The sequence below is a fragment of the Eretmochelys imbricata genome, chromosome 9 (assembly GCF_965152235.1).
Source record: "Eretmochelys imbricata isolate rEreImb1 chromosome 9, rEreImb1.hap1, whole genome shotgun sequence".
Lineage (NCBI taxonomy): Eukaryota > Metazoa > Chordata > Testudines > Cheloniidae > Eretmochelys > Eretmochelys imbricata.
Genome location: NC_135580.1, coordinates 90,630,456 through 90,648,473, shown reverse-complemented (window position 1 = coordinate 90,648,473; position 18,018 = coordinate 90,630,456). Strand labels below are relative to the sequence as shown.

General features: G+C 41.5%; 1 protein-coding gene across 1 annotated transcript in view; it reads right to left on the bottom strand.

The window, feature by feature from the left end:
* IL1RAPL2 (interleukin 1 receptor accessory protein like 2) overlaps positions 1-18,018 on the bottom strand; it is a 529,699-nt gene that overhangs the window by 24,087 nt on the left and 487,594 nt on the right. Inside the window, exon 6 of the mRNA XM_077826986.1 lies at positions 4,020-4,149. Coding sequence (XP_077683112.1) covers positions 4,020-4,149 — 130 coding nt within the window. The remainder of the gene's footprint in view (positions 1-4,019; positions 4,150-18,018) is intronic.

The window sequence follows — 18,018 nt, the reverse complement described above, 5'->3', positions numbered from 1 at the left end:
TCAGTGGGATTTTTGCCATTGACTTCACCCAGGGATCCAAATTCCCATGCAGCAACTTGAGATACAATGTCTTAGATGCAGATCACTACAGTCACTCTCATTGATGTTAGACACATAAGGGTACATACAGGTGGCTCTCTTTGCAGGATTAGGGCCTTCATTAATCAACATGTGATCTACAGCCACATCTGTAGGCGAACTCCCGCCCTGTGATGTACACATCTCATAAATAGCCAAGGATCTGGGCCACTACTTCTAACAGGCACAAAACCCATACTTGTTCCCTCAAGAAAGATAGATTGTAGATGAAAGGACACATACGTAGACACCTCCGAACAGAAGCCATTGAACTAACAAGCTGTATGGTGGGCTTCATCGCTCAATCACTCCCCACCTCACTCCCCGTTCTTTGCCTGTATATTGTCTTTTAAGATTGGAAGCTCTTCAGGGGAGAGTCATCATCTTCCTACTTGTCTATAAAGCACTCAAGGGTACGTCTGTTCTGTAATGGGTCCTGAAGCAGTGAAGCTGAGACAGCATGGGCTTCCGTGTAAGTTGTACAAACCTGCCTGGGCTGGAACCAATGACTTGAGTGGCTAGCTTATGCTGAAGTGTGTGCTGCTGTGGTTCACTGCTCCGGTTCCTGAGCTAGCTAGATTAATGCTAGCTCAGGCATGTCTACACGAGCTGCATACACATCCTGTGACTGCAGTGTGGCCACACCCTAACACGCTAGATAAACAGCTATAGTAATTTTGCTTTCTTACATCTTGTAGTGGAATAGAAGCTTCACGTATTCTTGGAGCATTTTGCACCTGCTAATTGACTTGTGTGGGCGAGAGTGCAGAGAGCGAGATAAATCAGTGAGGGAAAATGAGGCTTTCAATTTAAAATGTCCCCATTCACATCTTTTCATGCATTGAATAGGAATTAAATTATTTCCATTTTAAAAACTGAGAAGCTTCTTGTGGGGGGAAAAAAAAAGACAAATATATTTTCCAAGACAAGCATTATAAGGGATTTGTAAACTGTTTTATGGTGTTGCATGAGGACAAAAATATTAGCAATTTATAGGGTGATTTGTAAAGTAAGATTTATAGTGGACAATATTTCTCTGCTGTGGCAAAGGAATAGAATTGAAATTCACTGAGAACTCCTTTGATAATCAGATGCAATTCACAACTCTGCAGGCAGGCTTAAAGACTGTTATTCCTTGTTTAATAGCACTGGTTCAATTTCCATGACATTTTTATTACTGTGTGGAAATCCCAACCCTGGGCAAGAAGAACATGGGCAAGGTCTCAATCCCCCCACACTTCCCTACAGTTCTCTATCTTTTGGTGAATTTAATTCAAGGGGAAGGCAAGTGAGGGAAGTAGGAGAAGGCCCTTCTCACTTAGAAAAAGAAAACCTTACCTTTGATTTGCCCCTGCAATGCTAATCACTACTTCACGATGATCAGACCTCACCGTCTTTGTCATGCCATCTCACAACCCCTTGATAAATCACTCCAGACCCAGTTCTACAGCCCTTACCCAAGCTGAATAGCCATCACACATGAACATAGTCCCATGGATACGACTTCAAAAGGAATATATCTGAGTACACATTGTAGTGATCTCCTAAGAAAGCACAGATTAATTCATAGTCAATTATCAATATTAGAGGTGGAAATGTATCATAGATTCTCTAGAGTGTCACATGACTGTAAACAAAAGACCTCACCAGCTATATTAAATTCTCTTCAGAACAGAAGGGAGTAGCTTAAATCTTGTGTAAAGGAAAATATCTGAAGAAGCCTGGGAAGACTCAGATTAAGTTTGAAAAGCGAAGGGATGGACTTCTAACCTTCTCTGAGATATAAAGTAGAGATACAGCTTTAGACTCTTAGCAACAGAAAAATGCCTGGAGACTCATTGGTCCGATTGTATCAATGCCCAGTTACTGCAAGTTTATCTCAGCATTTAAAGGGACACACCTATGGCTGCTGCATCGACAGCAGAATGGTAGGAAAAGTGTCAAATAGACAGGGCCCACCATTGCTAATCAATTTCTAAGCATCAGTTGCATATCTTTTATCTTGGAAAAGATCAATAACAATGACTGGATGGAAGATATAGGCAGGCTTGCAGTGCTGCTAACATGACAGCAGTGTTTAGTGTTGAATTTAGAGGGCATGGTCAATCTGAGATGTAGACAACAGTGGTCACCATGAGAAAGTCAACTTTTGTAAACAGTTATCATGTGGTTGCTGTGGTTATTTCCAAATCAAAGAAAAGGCGTGAACTCTGGCACCTAAAATAACAACATTGGAGCTGTTGGCAAGTGCTGAGATTTTAATGCTGATCATGGTCTATAAAAGCAAGAGGGGATATATGGTGCTGTTAGATGTACTGAAGAGAAGACACACTTGAATTGCTATGAGTTTATACACTGAGTTAAAGGATTTTAATTGGGGGAAAATGTGCAATTAGTTAAGAGGAACAATTAAATGGCGCAACGGAACACAACTGCAACTTAACCTCCAATTCAATCAAAGAAGTCAAGAAGGCACCAGATAAAGACACCAATTGTAATCTGTGCTAAGGGCTCACTGCTAGTTTAATGCCATCCCCGACCTGCCCTCTGGAGTGGAGTGCATGCTGGGCAGCAGGAGGAAGCATGGTCAGATCATGCTTGCCTCCAGGAATCTCTGGAAAGTGTGAACAGATACATGGCAGCCAACTTTGACTCCCATGTTCCCCTGCGGCACTGGGCAGAGATCCACTGCGGCTGGGAACCTAGCCCAATGTACTTCTACTGAAAGATATTGCGACTCCTGGGGTAAAGTCTATGCCCATGCAGTCTATGCAGTTCTCAAAGAAGTCATGGAAGAGGCATGCATGTAATTTGGGGCAGAACTGGGGACTGAGTTTGGAATCAAGAGATGTTCCAGGGGAGCGACAAAAATCATTCCGTTGCTATAAAGGAACTTCCATATGAAGAGTTTTTAAAATGCTCAATAATACAGGCGGCAGTTTGCTAGAATTTTATATTGGCAGTCATTAGATAGCACAGCAACTGTTCAACAAAAACCCTTCTTACTTTTTGTGAGGAATCTTACATGTGACTAAGGGGCAATTTTGGGTCAGTTATTTTGGATTTCTTTGATAATTTGCAGTTAAAGATGGGTCTTAAACAGGTAAGAGGTGGAAGATGTGAAAAGAACCTGGGTTGTTTTAGTACTTTTATTCATCATTTGTCAAGGAGAACTGGGAACACCAGTGAGCAGGGCAAACATAGAGGAAGATGTGGGTCCTACTCAAGAAGCTTTTAGTCAGGGAATTATTAATGAGGGATGACAAGTTAATATAGTTAAGTACAAATTCCATGAACTACGAGGTTCATTTGGACTCATACAAATTAACGGAGACACATATTATGAAGGATTCTTTTCATTAAAACTTTTACAACAAGCAATGATCAGCAATCTGAATGTCTGATGACACAAAAAAGGCACAAGATGGGTAACAAACACCTCATGATTACTTGTTTCTCTGCAGAAAGGAACACATACACACGTAGAGAAGGCACTGGTTAAGTTATGTGCACTGTACATAGCTCTATGCTGGTTGGGCAAGTAGAAGAGAAACAGTGTGGAAATCTCTGGCAGGTGGCCATCCATCTTTAGGATTAACATCGATACTGAAAACAACATTAATTTCCCAAGAGCATCCACTTGGGGCAAATATAGTGGACAATATCATTATAGTTAAAGGCCAAAAGCAACCCCCAGGACATTCAGAAGCATGTCAGCGGTCGCCTAGGGAATTTGGTGACATATCCTCAGAACACATGAATAGCCACACTGTCTTTAGAGTATAATCAGAAGCAATGAGCTAATGTTGCACTGGTTCGCAGCCATCCATCACTTTTTAGACAAGAAAATCATTTTCAGTTCAAATTAAAAAGGTGTTAAAAACATTCTCTGTTGGGCCATACCATTTTCTTAGCAGTAAAATAAATACTCCAGACAGTACCTGATTTCCCCTTCTCTAATGTGACCTTCTAGTTCTTCAATGAATTTTTCCCCTCTCATCCAGTAGATCATGGGGCCCGATTCTCCACTGAATCCAAAGAATGCTTTGCAGGCAATGCTTAGTGGGTTACCTGAGGACAACATACAGAGAGGCAGTTAGACCAATAAGCATGGATGTCAGTGAAGGAAAATAACTGTGAAAATTCTATTGCTAAAAGCTTTCAATAAAGTTCTTTGTAAAAGACTATAAGGAAAAATAGCCATGAGGCATGAAGGGAAATTTCCGTGTGAACTAAAATGTGCAGTGGATAGTAGTGATATAAAACTGATGTTATCCATCAGTGAAATGTTCTCAGAATGGTATCACACGGACAGTGAGATGGCAGCTACTAGAAATGGTCATAGTGCAAGTCATGTTGGGTTAGTTGCTAAAGGTTCTCAGTTCTATTCCAAAATTGGCCAGTATCACGAGGCAGTAGGAAAGTCACTAAATCGGTGTGCTTCTGTCTACCCTTCTGTAAAATGGGTGTAATAATTCCTACTTCACATGTGTACTGTTCATAAAGCGGTTAAAGTCCCTGAAATAAAGGTTGTGTGTAACGGCAAGGGTGCAACAACAGGAGCAATGGTCATATCAATCAGATTTGTGAAAAATGATTAAACCTTAAATGACTGATCAGGTAATAAAGTAAAGAAGTCTCTTTCCCCATTCTCTCAAATTTTTTTTTAAAAGAAATAAAACAAAACACAGACGTCCTGCTGCCTCTCTTTTCTCTCCAAGGAATCAGCTTCTAGATAAGCTTTCATTGAGAGATGACTTTTAGCTGTACTAGATAGCCAAAAGAATCATTCAGTATTTGCTTTGCCAGGCCCGATGGTTCCTTGCCTGCCAGTTGTAGTTGTAGCTGAAGCAGCCATAGCTTCAGTGAATTTTGGGGAATCGTGCCCATTCCCCGAGTATGCAAATATAGCTGTTGGATCTCTTTCTGTGTGCATATGTCATGGATGTTGCTGAAGAGGGTCTGGTGTCCCGAGCGCCCAAGAAAGAAGAAGGGCAATTGGAGCTTGAGCTGATGTCAATGAAAAAGACTTTCAACTGGAATTGGATCAAGACCACTGGAAAATGGACTAAATTATATTTAGAAGAACTGTCTGATTGTGCCAGCCATGCTGGTAGTTGAGGGTTTTTACATTGAAACAGAATGGGCACCTCACTCTTTTAGAGCCCAACCCTGAGAAACTTTAAAGGAGCTGGAGTTCCATAAAATGCTCAATACTCAGCCTCTGAAAATTAGGACCCTCTAAGTTGTTTCAAGTTGGGCTCACAAAAGCACGAGTCACTTTAGGGTACAGTGAGGGAAAGAAAATCTGCAGATCTTGTCTGACAAAAAGACTGTTTCTCCAGAAAATAATGAGAGGAAAAAATGGAAAGAAAAACGGAATGTGTATCATGAAAGTGTGCGAAACAAGGTTTCATGAAAATTGTCACTATTTACTGTTAGTGTGCTTATTATTTGTAGTTACCTACAGAACATATTGATATCTATAAATAACGATGATATACTGATAGCTTGATGTATAGATTATATATCTACATTCAGTCACACACTCCTACAGTACTGATTAATGTCATAAGAAAGAGACATAAAGGATCAATGAATCAACAATCAAACAATATGTATCCAAATGTAGAACTGCTCAGCCTCACTCACTACAAGACGGTATCATGGGAAATGATTCTATGAAATATTCTGGATCAATCTGCATTCTCACATAGGAACCAATTCTGTGAGGTGCTGACGAGTGTCCTTAACTGATGTGACTGAGAATTAGTCCTCCAGCTATATACATTTTGCAATGTCTATAGATGGCCAATGCCAGGTGTAAGTTCTTATTGTGCTGTTTGCCCAGCAGTCATGATGCACATCAATTTAAGTGATTCCTGGCATGCGGGTGTTCAATCCACATTTGACTTGAATGGAAAATGACAATTAGAGCAATGTGAAAAAAGGAAAAGGCTAGATGTGGTATATCAAAAATGACAGTATTTGCCCCTTACTTGGCACACTGTGCTGGCCATTAAGTATTGCTAGAACAGTTTCTTACAGGATGTTTTTTGTTCGCTAATCCAGCAGATTCTCACAGAATCAAATGAAAGAAGCAAAAACATTCTGAAGAGATGTCTGATTTCTATAATTGCAAAGTAAATGCCCAGAGAATTGCATGTAGTTATTCACATTAGGTATCACACAAAAGAGTTAACATTTTAACTACATTTAAAATTCTCTTGCATCATTTAATTAAAAATCAAAGTTCCAAAGAGTTTGTGGGATTCTACAATTGCCTCAATTGTCAATAAGTTCAATTTAAATCCGATAGACATTTCTTTAAATTAAACATTTTGGTTAAAACTCGGGGAGTGATTAGAGGGATTACTAATGAAGTCAACATTTAATGGAGCGTTTTAAGTCACAGTGAGGAAAGAATAGAAAAGACTGTTAGATATTATTAATTCTCTTTTTTTTACCTCGGGTCACCTTGCTACATTAAAGCCTCTGCTTCCAAGCAGAAGTCTCTGCTTTTGTTTTCTTCCCCATCTCTTTCCATCAGACCTGCTTGTTGTAAACTCCCAGCTGATAAGGCACTACTGCTGGCAACTGGAACTTTTGATAGCCAAATCTTATTGTAAATTTTCATATGACTATTTTCACAGTAAATGAATATGAATTCTTCAGTACATTTTACCATTTCCCCTTGCATTTCATTTTTCAAAAGAGAATTCCAACTAAAAACAGTTAGCCAAATCCTGCTGGCCCTTACTGAAGTGATTTCATGGGATGTCTTGGCTAAGGACTGAGAAAGGGTTTGCAGTAGAATATTGCTCTGTGTGATTTTGAACATGCTTACTGGGGGTCTGGCATATTGTGAAAGTAAATGGCATATTCTGTATCGCATCTCATCTTGAATATTACACCCTCCCAGCCTCAAACAAATGATGCTTAAAATAACTCTGCAAAAAGAGTTTGATCCTTTAAAAACTGAAATATCATGGTTAAATGAATGGCTCGGAGACTGGTGCACAAAAACAAAAGCTGTATATAGATCACAGGATCCAACTAATGCACACAGGCATATCGATTTATCTGTTGGCAGGTAGCTTATTTTCTACCTCTTTATACTGGTTGCTATTTGCCCTTGTAAGAGCACTCATTTAGTCTTTCCTGGCTAACTTCTGTTAGTGATTGTAACCAGGCCAGATGCCTCTCATGTGCCCCCTAGTGGCTTACCATCATGCTACAGGCAGCCTTCCTCAGTTTCCCCTCTTGGACTGTTCAATAAACTAAAAAAACCTCAACCACTTTTGTCCACTCCCATCCTTCTTTGGGTCCTGTTTTATTAAATCAACAAACATTCAAAATAAAGTTTTCCAGTGCATCCAAACGTCTACACAAAACAAAGGCGTCTCTTCTTCCTGTCTGGGACCTTTCCTGTTTTGGCATGCCCTACCTGGCTGAAGTCTTAGTCCTAACTCCCACTACTGTCCACTAGAGCCTGCTCATTCCTAGCAGTCTCTAATCCTTGAGCATCCCCTCCTTCATTGCAGCCTCCTGCTGCTCTTTACAGGGCAATCACCCTGCTCTCTTCCAGGTGTGGCTCAGGCTGTAACCAGGATTGGCTAGCCCCAGCCCTCCAGTCCTTAAGGGTGAGGCCTCCTCTTACAGTGATCTTTTCCTCCAGTGGATAGGGCTTAAATGTCTCTCTACAAATTGCCTGATCCAAGGCCCACTAATGTTAATGAGGCTCCTTGTCATCATTTTCCTTTGGTCAAAAACTCAAAAGTTTGAAACACTGGGATTTCCCGATTCTTGTACTTTCATTCCACTTTACACATGCCATCTTTGGAAGGACTCTCATCCCTACTGCTTCCAGCCTTCTGATGTCTCTTGAATTTAATGCAGCTGTTTCCAGACCATAGAGTAATACTGTTAGTATTGTCACATTGGGATCCGACATAACATTTTTATCAGTCCATCATTTAATCAGATTAAGTGCAGCATATGTCACTAAAGCACATCTCCTTAAATCTCGCCCTTGATGGACCCGTCGGATCTGAACAGACTTCTTAGGTACACGCAAGAGTTTACTTGTTCTGTGACTTCACCTCTGCTGCACAGTGACAGGTCAGAGGAATGAAAGGTAACGATGACATCATCAACTTCCCGCCTCAAATCTCACAAACCCATTCTGATTTCCCACCCCAAATAGTTACAACATCGGGTGGGTCTATCAGTGTAGCCGGCTGGGTTCTATCTCTGGTTCTTGCCCTGAATTTGCAGGATGAGCTCAGGCAAGCCACAACCCTGCTGTGCTTCAATTTATCCATCTCTAAAATGGAGGTAATACCTACTTCATAAAGGTGTCAAGAGGCTTAATATTGTTAATAAAGTCCTTTGAGATCCTTGGATGAAAGATGCTCCATCTGTGTCAGTCATTATGACATTTATTTAAAGTGATAGAGTTCTGTCTTCCCCTGCTAATTATGTAATCCTACCTCAGTCAAATATAACTAGGAAGATGAGAGTAGAGGGGCTGTGGAGAAAAGAGACTAGACCCCAGAGAGGCCATGCATGGATGCTCAGAGCTGCTGGAAAGCAAGCTATATTTCTTTGGTGCCAATGGATGGATTCAGGTCTCTATATATTGGCACTCAAGTTTGAAAATGTAGGTTGCTACACTCTTGCTGTTTGTGGAGAATACCTTTCAGAAAGGTAAGGATTTCTGATGTAGCCTGGCACATGTACTGTCCCTGGAGAATTGTTTTCTAAATAAATAAGTTTTAAAAAATGATGATACTTGGGCAGGGGATGTTTTCCCTTTAGCAATAATCTGATTTTGATATTTGCATAGTACACAATTAAACAATAACCCGAGACAGCTAAAATGGTACTCTGGGGCCTGAATCAGGTCAATATTTGTGGAAAGTCATAATCTGGTCTTTGCACCTGCACCTCTTTTGCCGGAAACTCGATTTGGTGGAGAAACCACTTCTGATAAGATCCACAGGTGCTTCCTTTCTAGAACTGCTTAGACTGCACAGACCTTACTATCATTCTTCAATCTCCCTTCCTCATGAAACACTTCTCCTTATACACTAAAGCACAAAACACTCCACTCAAGCCATAAGAAATGAGGTAAAGCCTTCCAAAGTCAGGTCAGTACTTGGCTGGACTGATGACAGTATATCTCTTTAATCTGGGCAGAGATTCATGACTGCTCTAGCTGCATTCTTGGACAAGAATCTGACCACTCATATAGCAATTTGATGCACATACTGGCTCTCTGGTACGTCTGTGATCATACTCATCTGTTTTAGTGGCATTCTGCCCTTTCAGAAGGCGGAAAACAGTTTCAACTGGGTTCAGGTGCCAAAACTGGCTACCAAACAAAAGACTGAAGAGGGTGGCCTGCAGAATACAGTACAGGATACCTCCTTTGCAAGGAAATCCTTCTTGTGACAAGCGGTGTCAAGTTAATTCTGCATGGTTCATTTTCTGGGTTTGCATCTGCAGACCCTCATGGCCATTAATACTACTGACTAGTGCCTTTATATGGTATTTTTATCTCATTTGCCTAAATAATGGCTATTGAGCACATGCAGAAGGGAAGATGTGTGCATCTCTGCAGAATCACTCTCTCATTCCAGGCCTTCCTCGTCAATGCTTAAGTTTTAACTGGTTCACATTGACAATAGCGCAGGTGTCTTACTCCCTAGAAAGGCACTATATTTCTTGGGAAAAATGCAGTTGGGCCAACAGCTGACAAAGAGCTCTACATCCATCTTCTCAGACATTGCCTAGACATCAGCATTTTGTGACCCCTAGAGCTCTCAGCCAGCAAGGGGAGAGAGAGAGAGGGCACATGTTATTCAAGTGGCTTTCAGATTTATCTTGCCAGAGTTTCATGGGACATACCAGAGGCATCAGCTAAGAATGTACATCATATCACCCAGTACAATTACAGAACACAGTGCTTGTGATTATTAAGGAACCACAGGCTGTATGGCCGGCCAGGAATATTGTAGTCACGCAGTTGGACCCTTACAGTTTGCAAGACCACTTACTATCTCACTTTCAACCGTGCTTGCAGTGAGGGCAGAATTTATTGCACAATTCAGCTGGTCTTAATTTTCCCCTCATATCTATTTTAACATTTAGATTCAGGCCAATGCTCCTTGGCCTACCTAGTTCTGGGAATAATGCCCTCTCTTCATTCATTTTAAAGTTATTAATCAGCTGTCATTATATTCCCTAGCTCTTCTCTTTTGTGTATTTGTGTTGAGTATCCAAGTTCTCTCCTCCTACCTTATCCATGTATCATTTCTGATTATAAAAATATATATATTGGACTTGGAAAAGGATCAGAAAAGGGAAACAAAAATGATTAGGACTATGGAACGGTTGCCATATGAAGAGAGATTAATAAGACTGGGACTTTTCAGCTTGGAAAAGAGACGACTAAGGGGGAATATGATAGAGGTCTATAAAATCATGACTGTGTGGAGAAAGTAAATAAGGAAGAGTTATTTACTCCTCATAACACAAGAACTAAGGGCCACCAAATGAAATTAATAGGCAGCAAGTTTAAAACAAACAAAAGGAAGTATTTTTTTCCACACAACGCACAGTCAACTCCTTGCCAGAGGCTGTTGTGAAGGCCAAGACTATAACAGGGTTAAAAAAAGAACTAGATAAATTCACGGAGGATAGGTCCATCAATGGCTATTAGCAGGGATGGTGTCCCTAGCCTCTGTTTGCCAGAAGCTGGGAATGGGAGACAGGGGATGGATCACTTGATGATTACCTGTTTTGTTCATTCCCTCTGGGGCACCTGGTATTAGCCACTTTCGGAAGACAGGATACTGGGCTAGATGGACCTTTGGTCTGACTCAGTATGGCCATTCTTATGACCTCTCTTCTGGCTTTTTTACGTTCCTCTCTAAACTGTGAGAATGTAGCTACATGGTTTATGCCTTTATTACAAGGTCATCTAACACAATACAACGTGACTTTCATGTGCAGACATTACATAGATATTCCACTGAGTACTATACATCCATTACTGTAACAGATAACTAGAGGTAAGAGATGAAAGACATTTTTTAGCCCATCTCACTAATAGTCTTCCAGGGACTGCCTACAGGACTGAATCTGAATCTCCAGTTGTGATGTTTGCAAGGCAAATCATTGTGTCACTGGTTTATCACTGACCAGAACTCTGGGCTGCTATAATGAACTTTAAAAATGTCTGGAATTAACCAAAGAGCAGACTCTTATATTCATCTGGCAAAGTGGGCTGAACTGAATAGAACAGTGAAGTAAAGAACCTACTTCCTTTACTCCAGAAGGAAATCCTGGACAAGGAGATAAGGGAGACAGAGCTTCTACTTGCAATTTCTCCACACCACAAATGCCAGGGGCAACATAAACCTTGATTCATGAAAAACAATCTTTGTGCAGAAGCTGATATCTAGTTTGCAGAGAGCATCAATTTTCTCCAAGTTCCTTCCAAGGTCATGCTTTTAGCCATTCTCTTGCAATCGGCAGTAACAGGCAGAATCCAGGAACACACTAATACACCGGAGCTTTTAGGCTCCTGGGAGAATTAGCTCTGTAGATGCTGAGCTTTAGGAACTCGGGTGGCCTATGCAAGCAGCACCTGCGGATGCTGAATATCTGCTGAATAAGATCCATAGATTTTATGACAGTAAACTATAGCAGATGTTTTACACTAGAGGTCAGTCTTGCAATCTAAGACCAACCCTCTTAGTCTGAAATTCTGGAAAAAAAAATACATACGGCGCCAAATATTTTGTTAAGTAGGTTGTGTCTTTGCTCTTTGAGTTTACAAGGTTGCATTTAAAAGGTATCAGTTAATCAAAGATTTAGGTAGGCAATCTCTGCTGAGCTGTGCATACTCATTGATACTGAATAAACAGAGTGATTCTGTGCAAAGAAAGGACTTCTGTACTTCTGTGACTGTCAGCAAACATTCTCCTCATTCCCATATTTCATATCATACATTTCACGGGTCAGATCCCGAGAGCTGCTGAGCGCCTACAGCTTTCTTTGATTCCAGTGGAACATGGATGCAGGTGCTTAGCACCTCTTGAGATTTGTCCCATGTGGTGAATAAACATCTGCTTGATTTAAAAATTGATAAGTCCCACACCTTCTGGATTCATTTAATAAACCCTGAATATAGATGCTGAATAGTTCGTGCAATAGGCAGAGGAAGCCGGAGACGCTGCAGATAGAGGGCATAATCGATCACACATGAGCACATAATGGGGTAGTCAAATCCTGGATTCAGATGCTCAGATCTGCACTTAGGTAACTAGAAGCCCATTTTGCACACATCAGTGCCAGTTCGTGCACCCTAATATGGCATCCAGAGGCCCCATTATGACATAGAACTCATGAAAAGGAATAAACCTGTCATAAAAGTTACTGTACTTGATCATCGTGGGGTGTTATTATTATTATTACTATTATTTTTTGCAGTATCTTCTTTCCATCCTCATCCCAATCCTTCTCCTCTTTTGTTTGCCTCTTTATTTTCTGCTACCTTTATTCCATCATTTTCTGCTGGCCTCTTTGCCATTTTACTCTTGCTCAGTATTTTCTAACTTTCTCTTCTCTCTCTCCCCATCTCACCAGGCTGGGTTTCTTTCCCAAGGCTTGTTTCTTCCTGTCTATCCCTCACGTTCTGTCTCTCACCATCTTGCCATCCCTCCACAAAATCTCCCCCTTCCCATCTTTTATTCACTTGGCAATTCCCTTTGGATTCATGAGCTTTAAGGTTCGTTCTCAGGTTTCCGTTCTCCCTTATTTTTACCCTTTGAGTTCCATTCTTTTTTCCCTTTTTCCTCTTCCTCTCGCCGCAACATTTCCCCAAGACGCCCACCAAATACTTTCTTTCCCTCCCTGTCCCATATTTCCTTTCTCTCTCCACTGCTTCCCCTGTAACATCTGCCACTGGGGTCTGCAGATACTGACCACTATTATGTGGCTGTGGTCAGGGAATAAAGGAGTTCAGAACTTTATTAGACCCACCCCACCCACTTCTTAGACCCTTCCATTCTCCCCCTTGCTGCTGTTACCATTCATGGTACAGTCTAGATCCCCTCCCTGTTGCTTCTCTTCCAGGTCCCCACTCCCTCCACTTCTCCAAAGATCCTATTGCTGGGACTGCAAGTGACCCACAACTCTTGTTCCACCATTGCTGCACTCGCTCAAAAGTGAGGGAAATTTAGCACCCCTGCAGGATGTTGGCCTATTGCACCTAGACTGCTCTGCTCAAACTCCCAGTGTTTTCACAAGAGACTCTGCCTGTATTGGAAGAGGCGGCTGCAGTAAATATCTTTAGCAGCTGAGGCATGTTAACAACGTTCTCGTTCTTTTTTAGAAGCTTTCCCCAGAGTGAACTGATCAAAGGAACAGTGTTTTGTTTGGCATAACAAGATTTATAATGTTCATGCTAATTACTATAGCTGGGGTTCCCCCACCCCCTTTCACTTAACTGATTATTTTACAAAGTGGAATCCTAGCTATGGGCTAAATCCTTCTCTCCTTTACTCAGGCAACCCTCCCATTGAAGCCAATGGCAGTTTGACCTGAGTAAGCACAGATTGTATTACTGAGGAGACACTGATTGCTCTAATAAAGCCATTTTAGGGGTGAAATAAAATTATCTAACTAGCTCCCAGCTTTGTTAAAGTAATTTAAACAGCATTTAAGAATAATTTTTTTTTTCAGGTGCTGGACTGTTATATCCCCCAACTTCTACAAAGGAAATAAATCTCAAGAAGGTCACCGAAATTGGATAGTGATTCAAGAACTGAATACAAATGGTGTTTTGGCATCTGTGCTGATAGGTGTGAAAAAGAAATTGCTGTACATGACATGAGTTAACTTGTGAACTTGTATATTCACTTACATATGGATTGTTTCGCTCAAGCAATTCTTTAGCAATAAGAAAAAGTGCAAGCCAGGATACAGAGAAGAAAATGTAAAAGATCTTATGCTTGTCCTGCTTTGACCTTTATAGTTTACGAAGCTGCTCCTGATTCTTTTGTTCCATTCTATTCTTTTTTTAAAATGTCCTGACACATCCTCACACATTTGACTGCTAGATATTGGTGCTCTTCCATAATAGATATTATGCATGAGACTCACAGCACATACAGCATATCTAGGAAGCAGCGGAACATTAGACAGCTTGTAGGTAAGATTTCTGAATACCCTTATCCATTTTTAATTCACAGGAAATAATGATGATCCACAGGAAATACTGCTTGTGGCTTTTCTTGTTGATAGTGGCCCTTGCCAGAAGGGAAAAGCCAAAATAGAGTATACAAGAAGTTGAAACTTCAAAAAGTGATCAGATATTCTGAATTGCTTCGGAAATGGATCAATCAGAACAAAATCTTCTAGGGTAAAATTTTCTAAAAAGCACCTAAATGACCTCGGATCCTAAGTCCCATGTTCAAAAGTGACAGTCACTTAAGAGCTGAAGTATCATTGAAAGTCAATGGGACACAGGGTCCTACATGCCTAAGTGGCTCTGAAAATTTGAGTTAGGCTCCTAGGTCACTTTGGGCCAGATTTTTAAGTATATTTAGGCACCTAGTGGAATTTTCAGAAGCTTCTATGTGCCTCGCTCCCACTGATTTCAAGGAGTGTTAGATGCTTAGGTTTTTTTTTGAAAATCACACTAAGCACCTATTTGCATCTTTAGTTGCCTAAATACCTTTAAAAATCTGGCCCTTAGTCCTTTCAAAAATGTTACCCCAAGCTAGGAATTTCAAAAGAGGCTGAGTGAATTAGTTACCCAACTCCAATTTCAAGGCAGTTTTGAAATTCCCTGCCGTAAGCTCTAAGTAGCTGGGGTCCTTCAGGGACCACAACTGCCTTGGGACTGAACTACTGTTCAATGAACATCTGGGGAGGCCATGCAGCTAGAGCTGCTTGGGAAGTTTTCGACAACACTTTTTTTGTTGGAAAATGTTGATTAATGGAAACCAAAATTTTTCATGGAAACAGATCGGTTTTGACAAAACTTTTGTTGGGAAGGTTTCTCAGGTCCAGAATGGAAATTTGGTTGGGGAGAGGAGAGAGAGAATACACCCTACCCAAGAATAGGCAATAGCCTGGTGGTGAGAGCACTCACCTGGGAAGTGGGAACCCAAGTTGAAGTACCTGCTCTTAATCAGGGAGGGCAGGGACTTACCACACTCACTCTCAAAAAGTTGAAAAGTCTCCTTTCCATTCCGATGTGAGCCAAAACCTCCCAATTTCCTGCAAAACCGAAATTCTTGTTTTCGGGCAAGCCCTGTTTGCAACCTCTTTTTGTTCTTCCTCTTGACAACACAGCAACAGGGGCGTTTTTTACTTCAACCCAATGAGGCAGAATATATGGAATTACAGGTCAGATCCAGGTCATCGGGAAGATCTCAGAGCACTTGGCATCTGGCTACACATATGTGAACAGAGTCACCAAGTGACACATTTTCAGCACTTTCTCAGTGATGCTTTCACTTTGCTAACTGCATCTTACATAAGCTCCTGGAAGCCAGAATTGTCCTCGTGTCTGTCTCTTGAACAGTCCTGATCATGTTGTTGGCGCTTAACAAATATGATTAATAATAATGAAGTGGAAATTTATACTTGGGCTAGGAGACAAGTTGTCATGTTTTATTCTATCAGTCTAGCAGAAACTTTTATATACAACAGTGAATTGGAAAAGAGGAGTTAGTATTTCAGACTATAACTAAGCTGTCACTAATACCTTTGAAACAGAAGCCCTGCTCTCTTACATCCTAATGTGAGCCTCCTATGATCAGATAATTATAGTAATAGGGTACTGTGACAAAGCTCTGTCCTTGCCTCCATGAGTCCCGCGTTTCCTGGCGGATTTTGCTAGCCTCAGAGGCTCACTGTGGAGACAAGGGTCACAGTCTACTGAGCCATTTTCATCATAAGCCAGTGAGGGATGTGAGAAGTTATCCTTCCTTGCACAGTCTCTGTTGTCTCCCAGTCTCAATGATTAATCGGGGCAAAGGTGGGGGGGGGGGGAGCCCGGGCCCACCCTCTACTCCAGGCTCCAGCCCAGTTATGGTAGCTGACCTTTTAGAAACATTACATGTATGATTCCCTGGGCTACTTCCCCCACAGCAGCCCTCACTTCCTCAAGCTCCACTTCACCCTTACCTCAGGGCTTCCTTCCTTGTGCCTGATATGGTGGGTACTACTCAGCCTCTCCAACAGCGCAACTTCCTCCCACAGCTTCTGACATGCACACCCACCTGACTAACTGGGAGGCTTTTAACTAGTTTCAGCCAGCCCCTGATTGGCTTCAGGTGTCCCAATCAACCTAGCCTTCTCCCTGCCTTCTGGAAAGTTCTTAATTGGCCCCAGGTGTCTTAATTGACCTGGAGCAGCTGCCATTTCACTTATCCTGGTACCAGGGATTTGTTTAGCCTGGAGCTAATATATCTATCTCCCACTACTTTTCTATAGCCATCTGGCCTTGCCCCGTCACAGTACATAGATATGTTTTCTGCCAGGGGAGTGACACACTGTTATGGGCTGCAGATCTCAGATCTCATTTCACACTATCAGCATTTGAACTAAAGTTGGGGTTTCTCTCATTAATCACACCATGCAGAAGACTGTGTCTTTGATACTGATCTGACAGCTGGAGGAAAGACAGATATTTGTCTTGACAATTATTTGCCAACTGCTTACTTCCTTTTGTTACAGACTTCTATTCCTCATCCCTGCCTGTATTTCACTCTACCACAGGCCAGTCCTTTTATCCCTCTACAGTTAAGGGCAATAACTTCAGTCTTATGCAAAATGTATAAGAAATTACATGCATTTCTCCATCCTCTGGCAAAATGCTTTGTGAAATAACTTCTGTCAAATAGCAGGTAAAAGGTCCCTTTTGCACATTTAAGCTGTCATGCTAGCCTGCGTTTCACCAGGGACAAGAGGTCTGTGTTACACTACCATTCACATCTGAATCAACCAAAGGTTCAGAATGAACGTTTACAGGGCTTCATTAGGCAGAGTCGCCTGCATGAAATTGTCTCCACTCTTCACATTGTGCATGCTCAAGGCCTGCACTCTGATCCATCAACCCAGTCAGAAAGCCCATTTCTCATAGCCATTTGGGGTTGGACTGTCACTTTTCAATCTGCCTTGAATAAGGGGCAGCATGTAGCCGAGCTGCCCCAGGAGCAGAACAGGGAGGGAATTGTGATGCCGAGTCACCGTTGCTTCTTTGGATCCCACTCTTGATCCAAAGGGGAAAACCATTTACTATCGGTATATGTCAGTAGCAGATTATCTCCACCTCTACACCAGCAGATTTCTGCTGAGTGGCACATTGACAGGACAGAGCCAAACAGGACAGAGCCAAAACGGCCCTTCATACACCCCTGCCAGCCCACCTGTGTGGGAAGCTTTCCAGTAGGACCTGAACTTGAAAGATTAATATTTCTCTATGAAAAGTTATTTCTGGCATTTCAGAATCAAAATTAATTTGAGCAAATAAATTAGGGATAGGGTTTTTTTTTTTCCTTCCAAGGGGAGAATGAGATACTGTCTGGCATCACTTTATATCAGGGTGATCAGGCTTCATACAAAGGAAATTAAAGATACAGTAATAAGTGTTGGGATTTTTTGGGGCGGGGGGGGGTCTCAGAAAAATATCATCTACCACACAAAGGGCCGAATCCTGTATCTTACTCACATGTATAGGATGGCTATTCTGTCTTAGCAAGTTTCACTTTACTAGGCAGAGTACATGGGCAAGATTGCTAAGGAAACCAGCTACATGACATAACACTCTTAAGAAATTACACTAACTTCTCACGACTTTTGGGGCTCATTGTCTTTGAAACAGACAATGATAAAGCTATCCTATTAAGCTAAAGA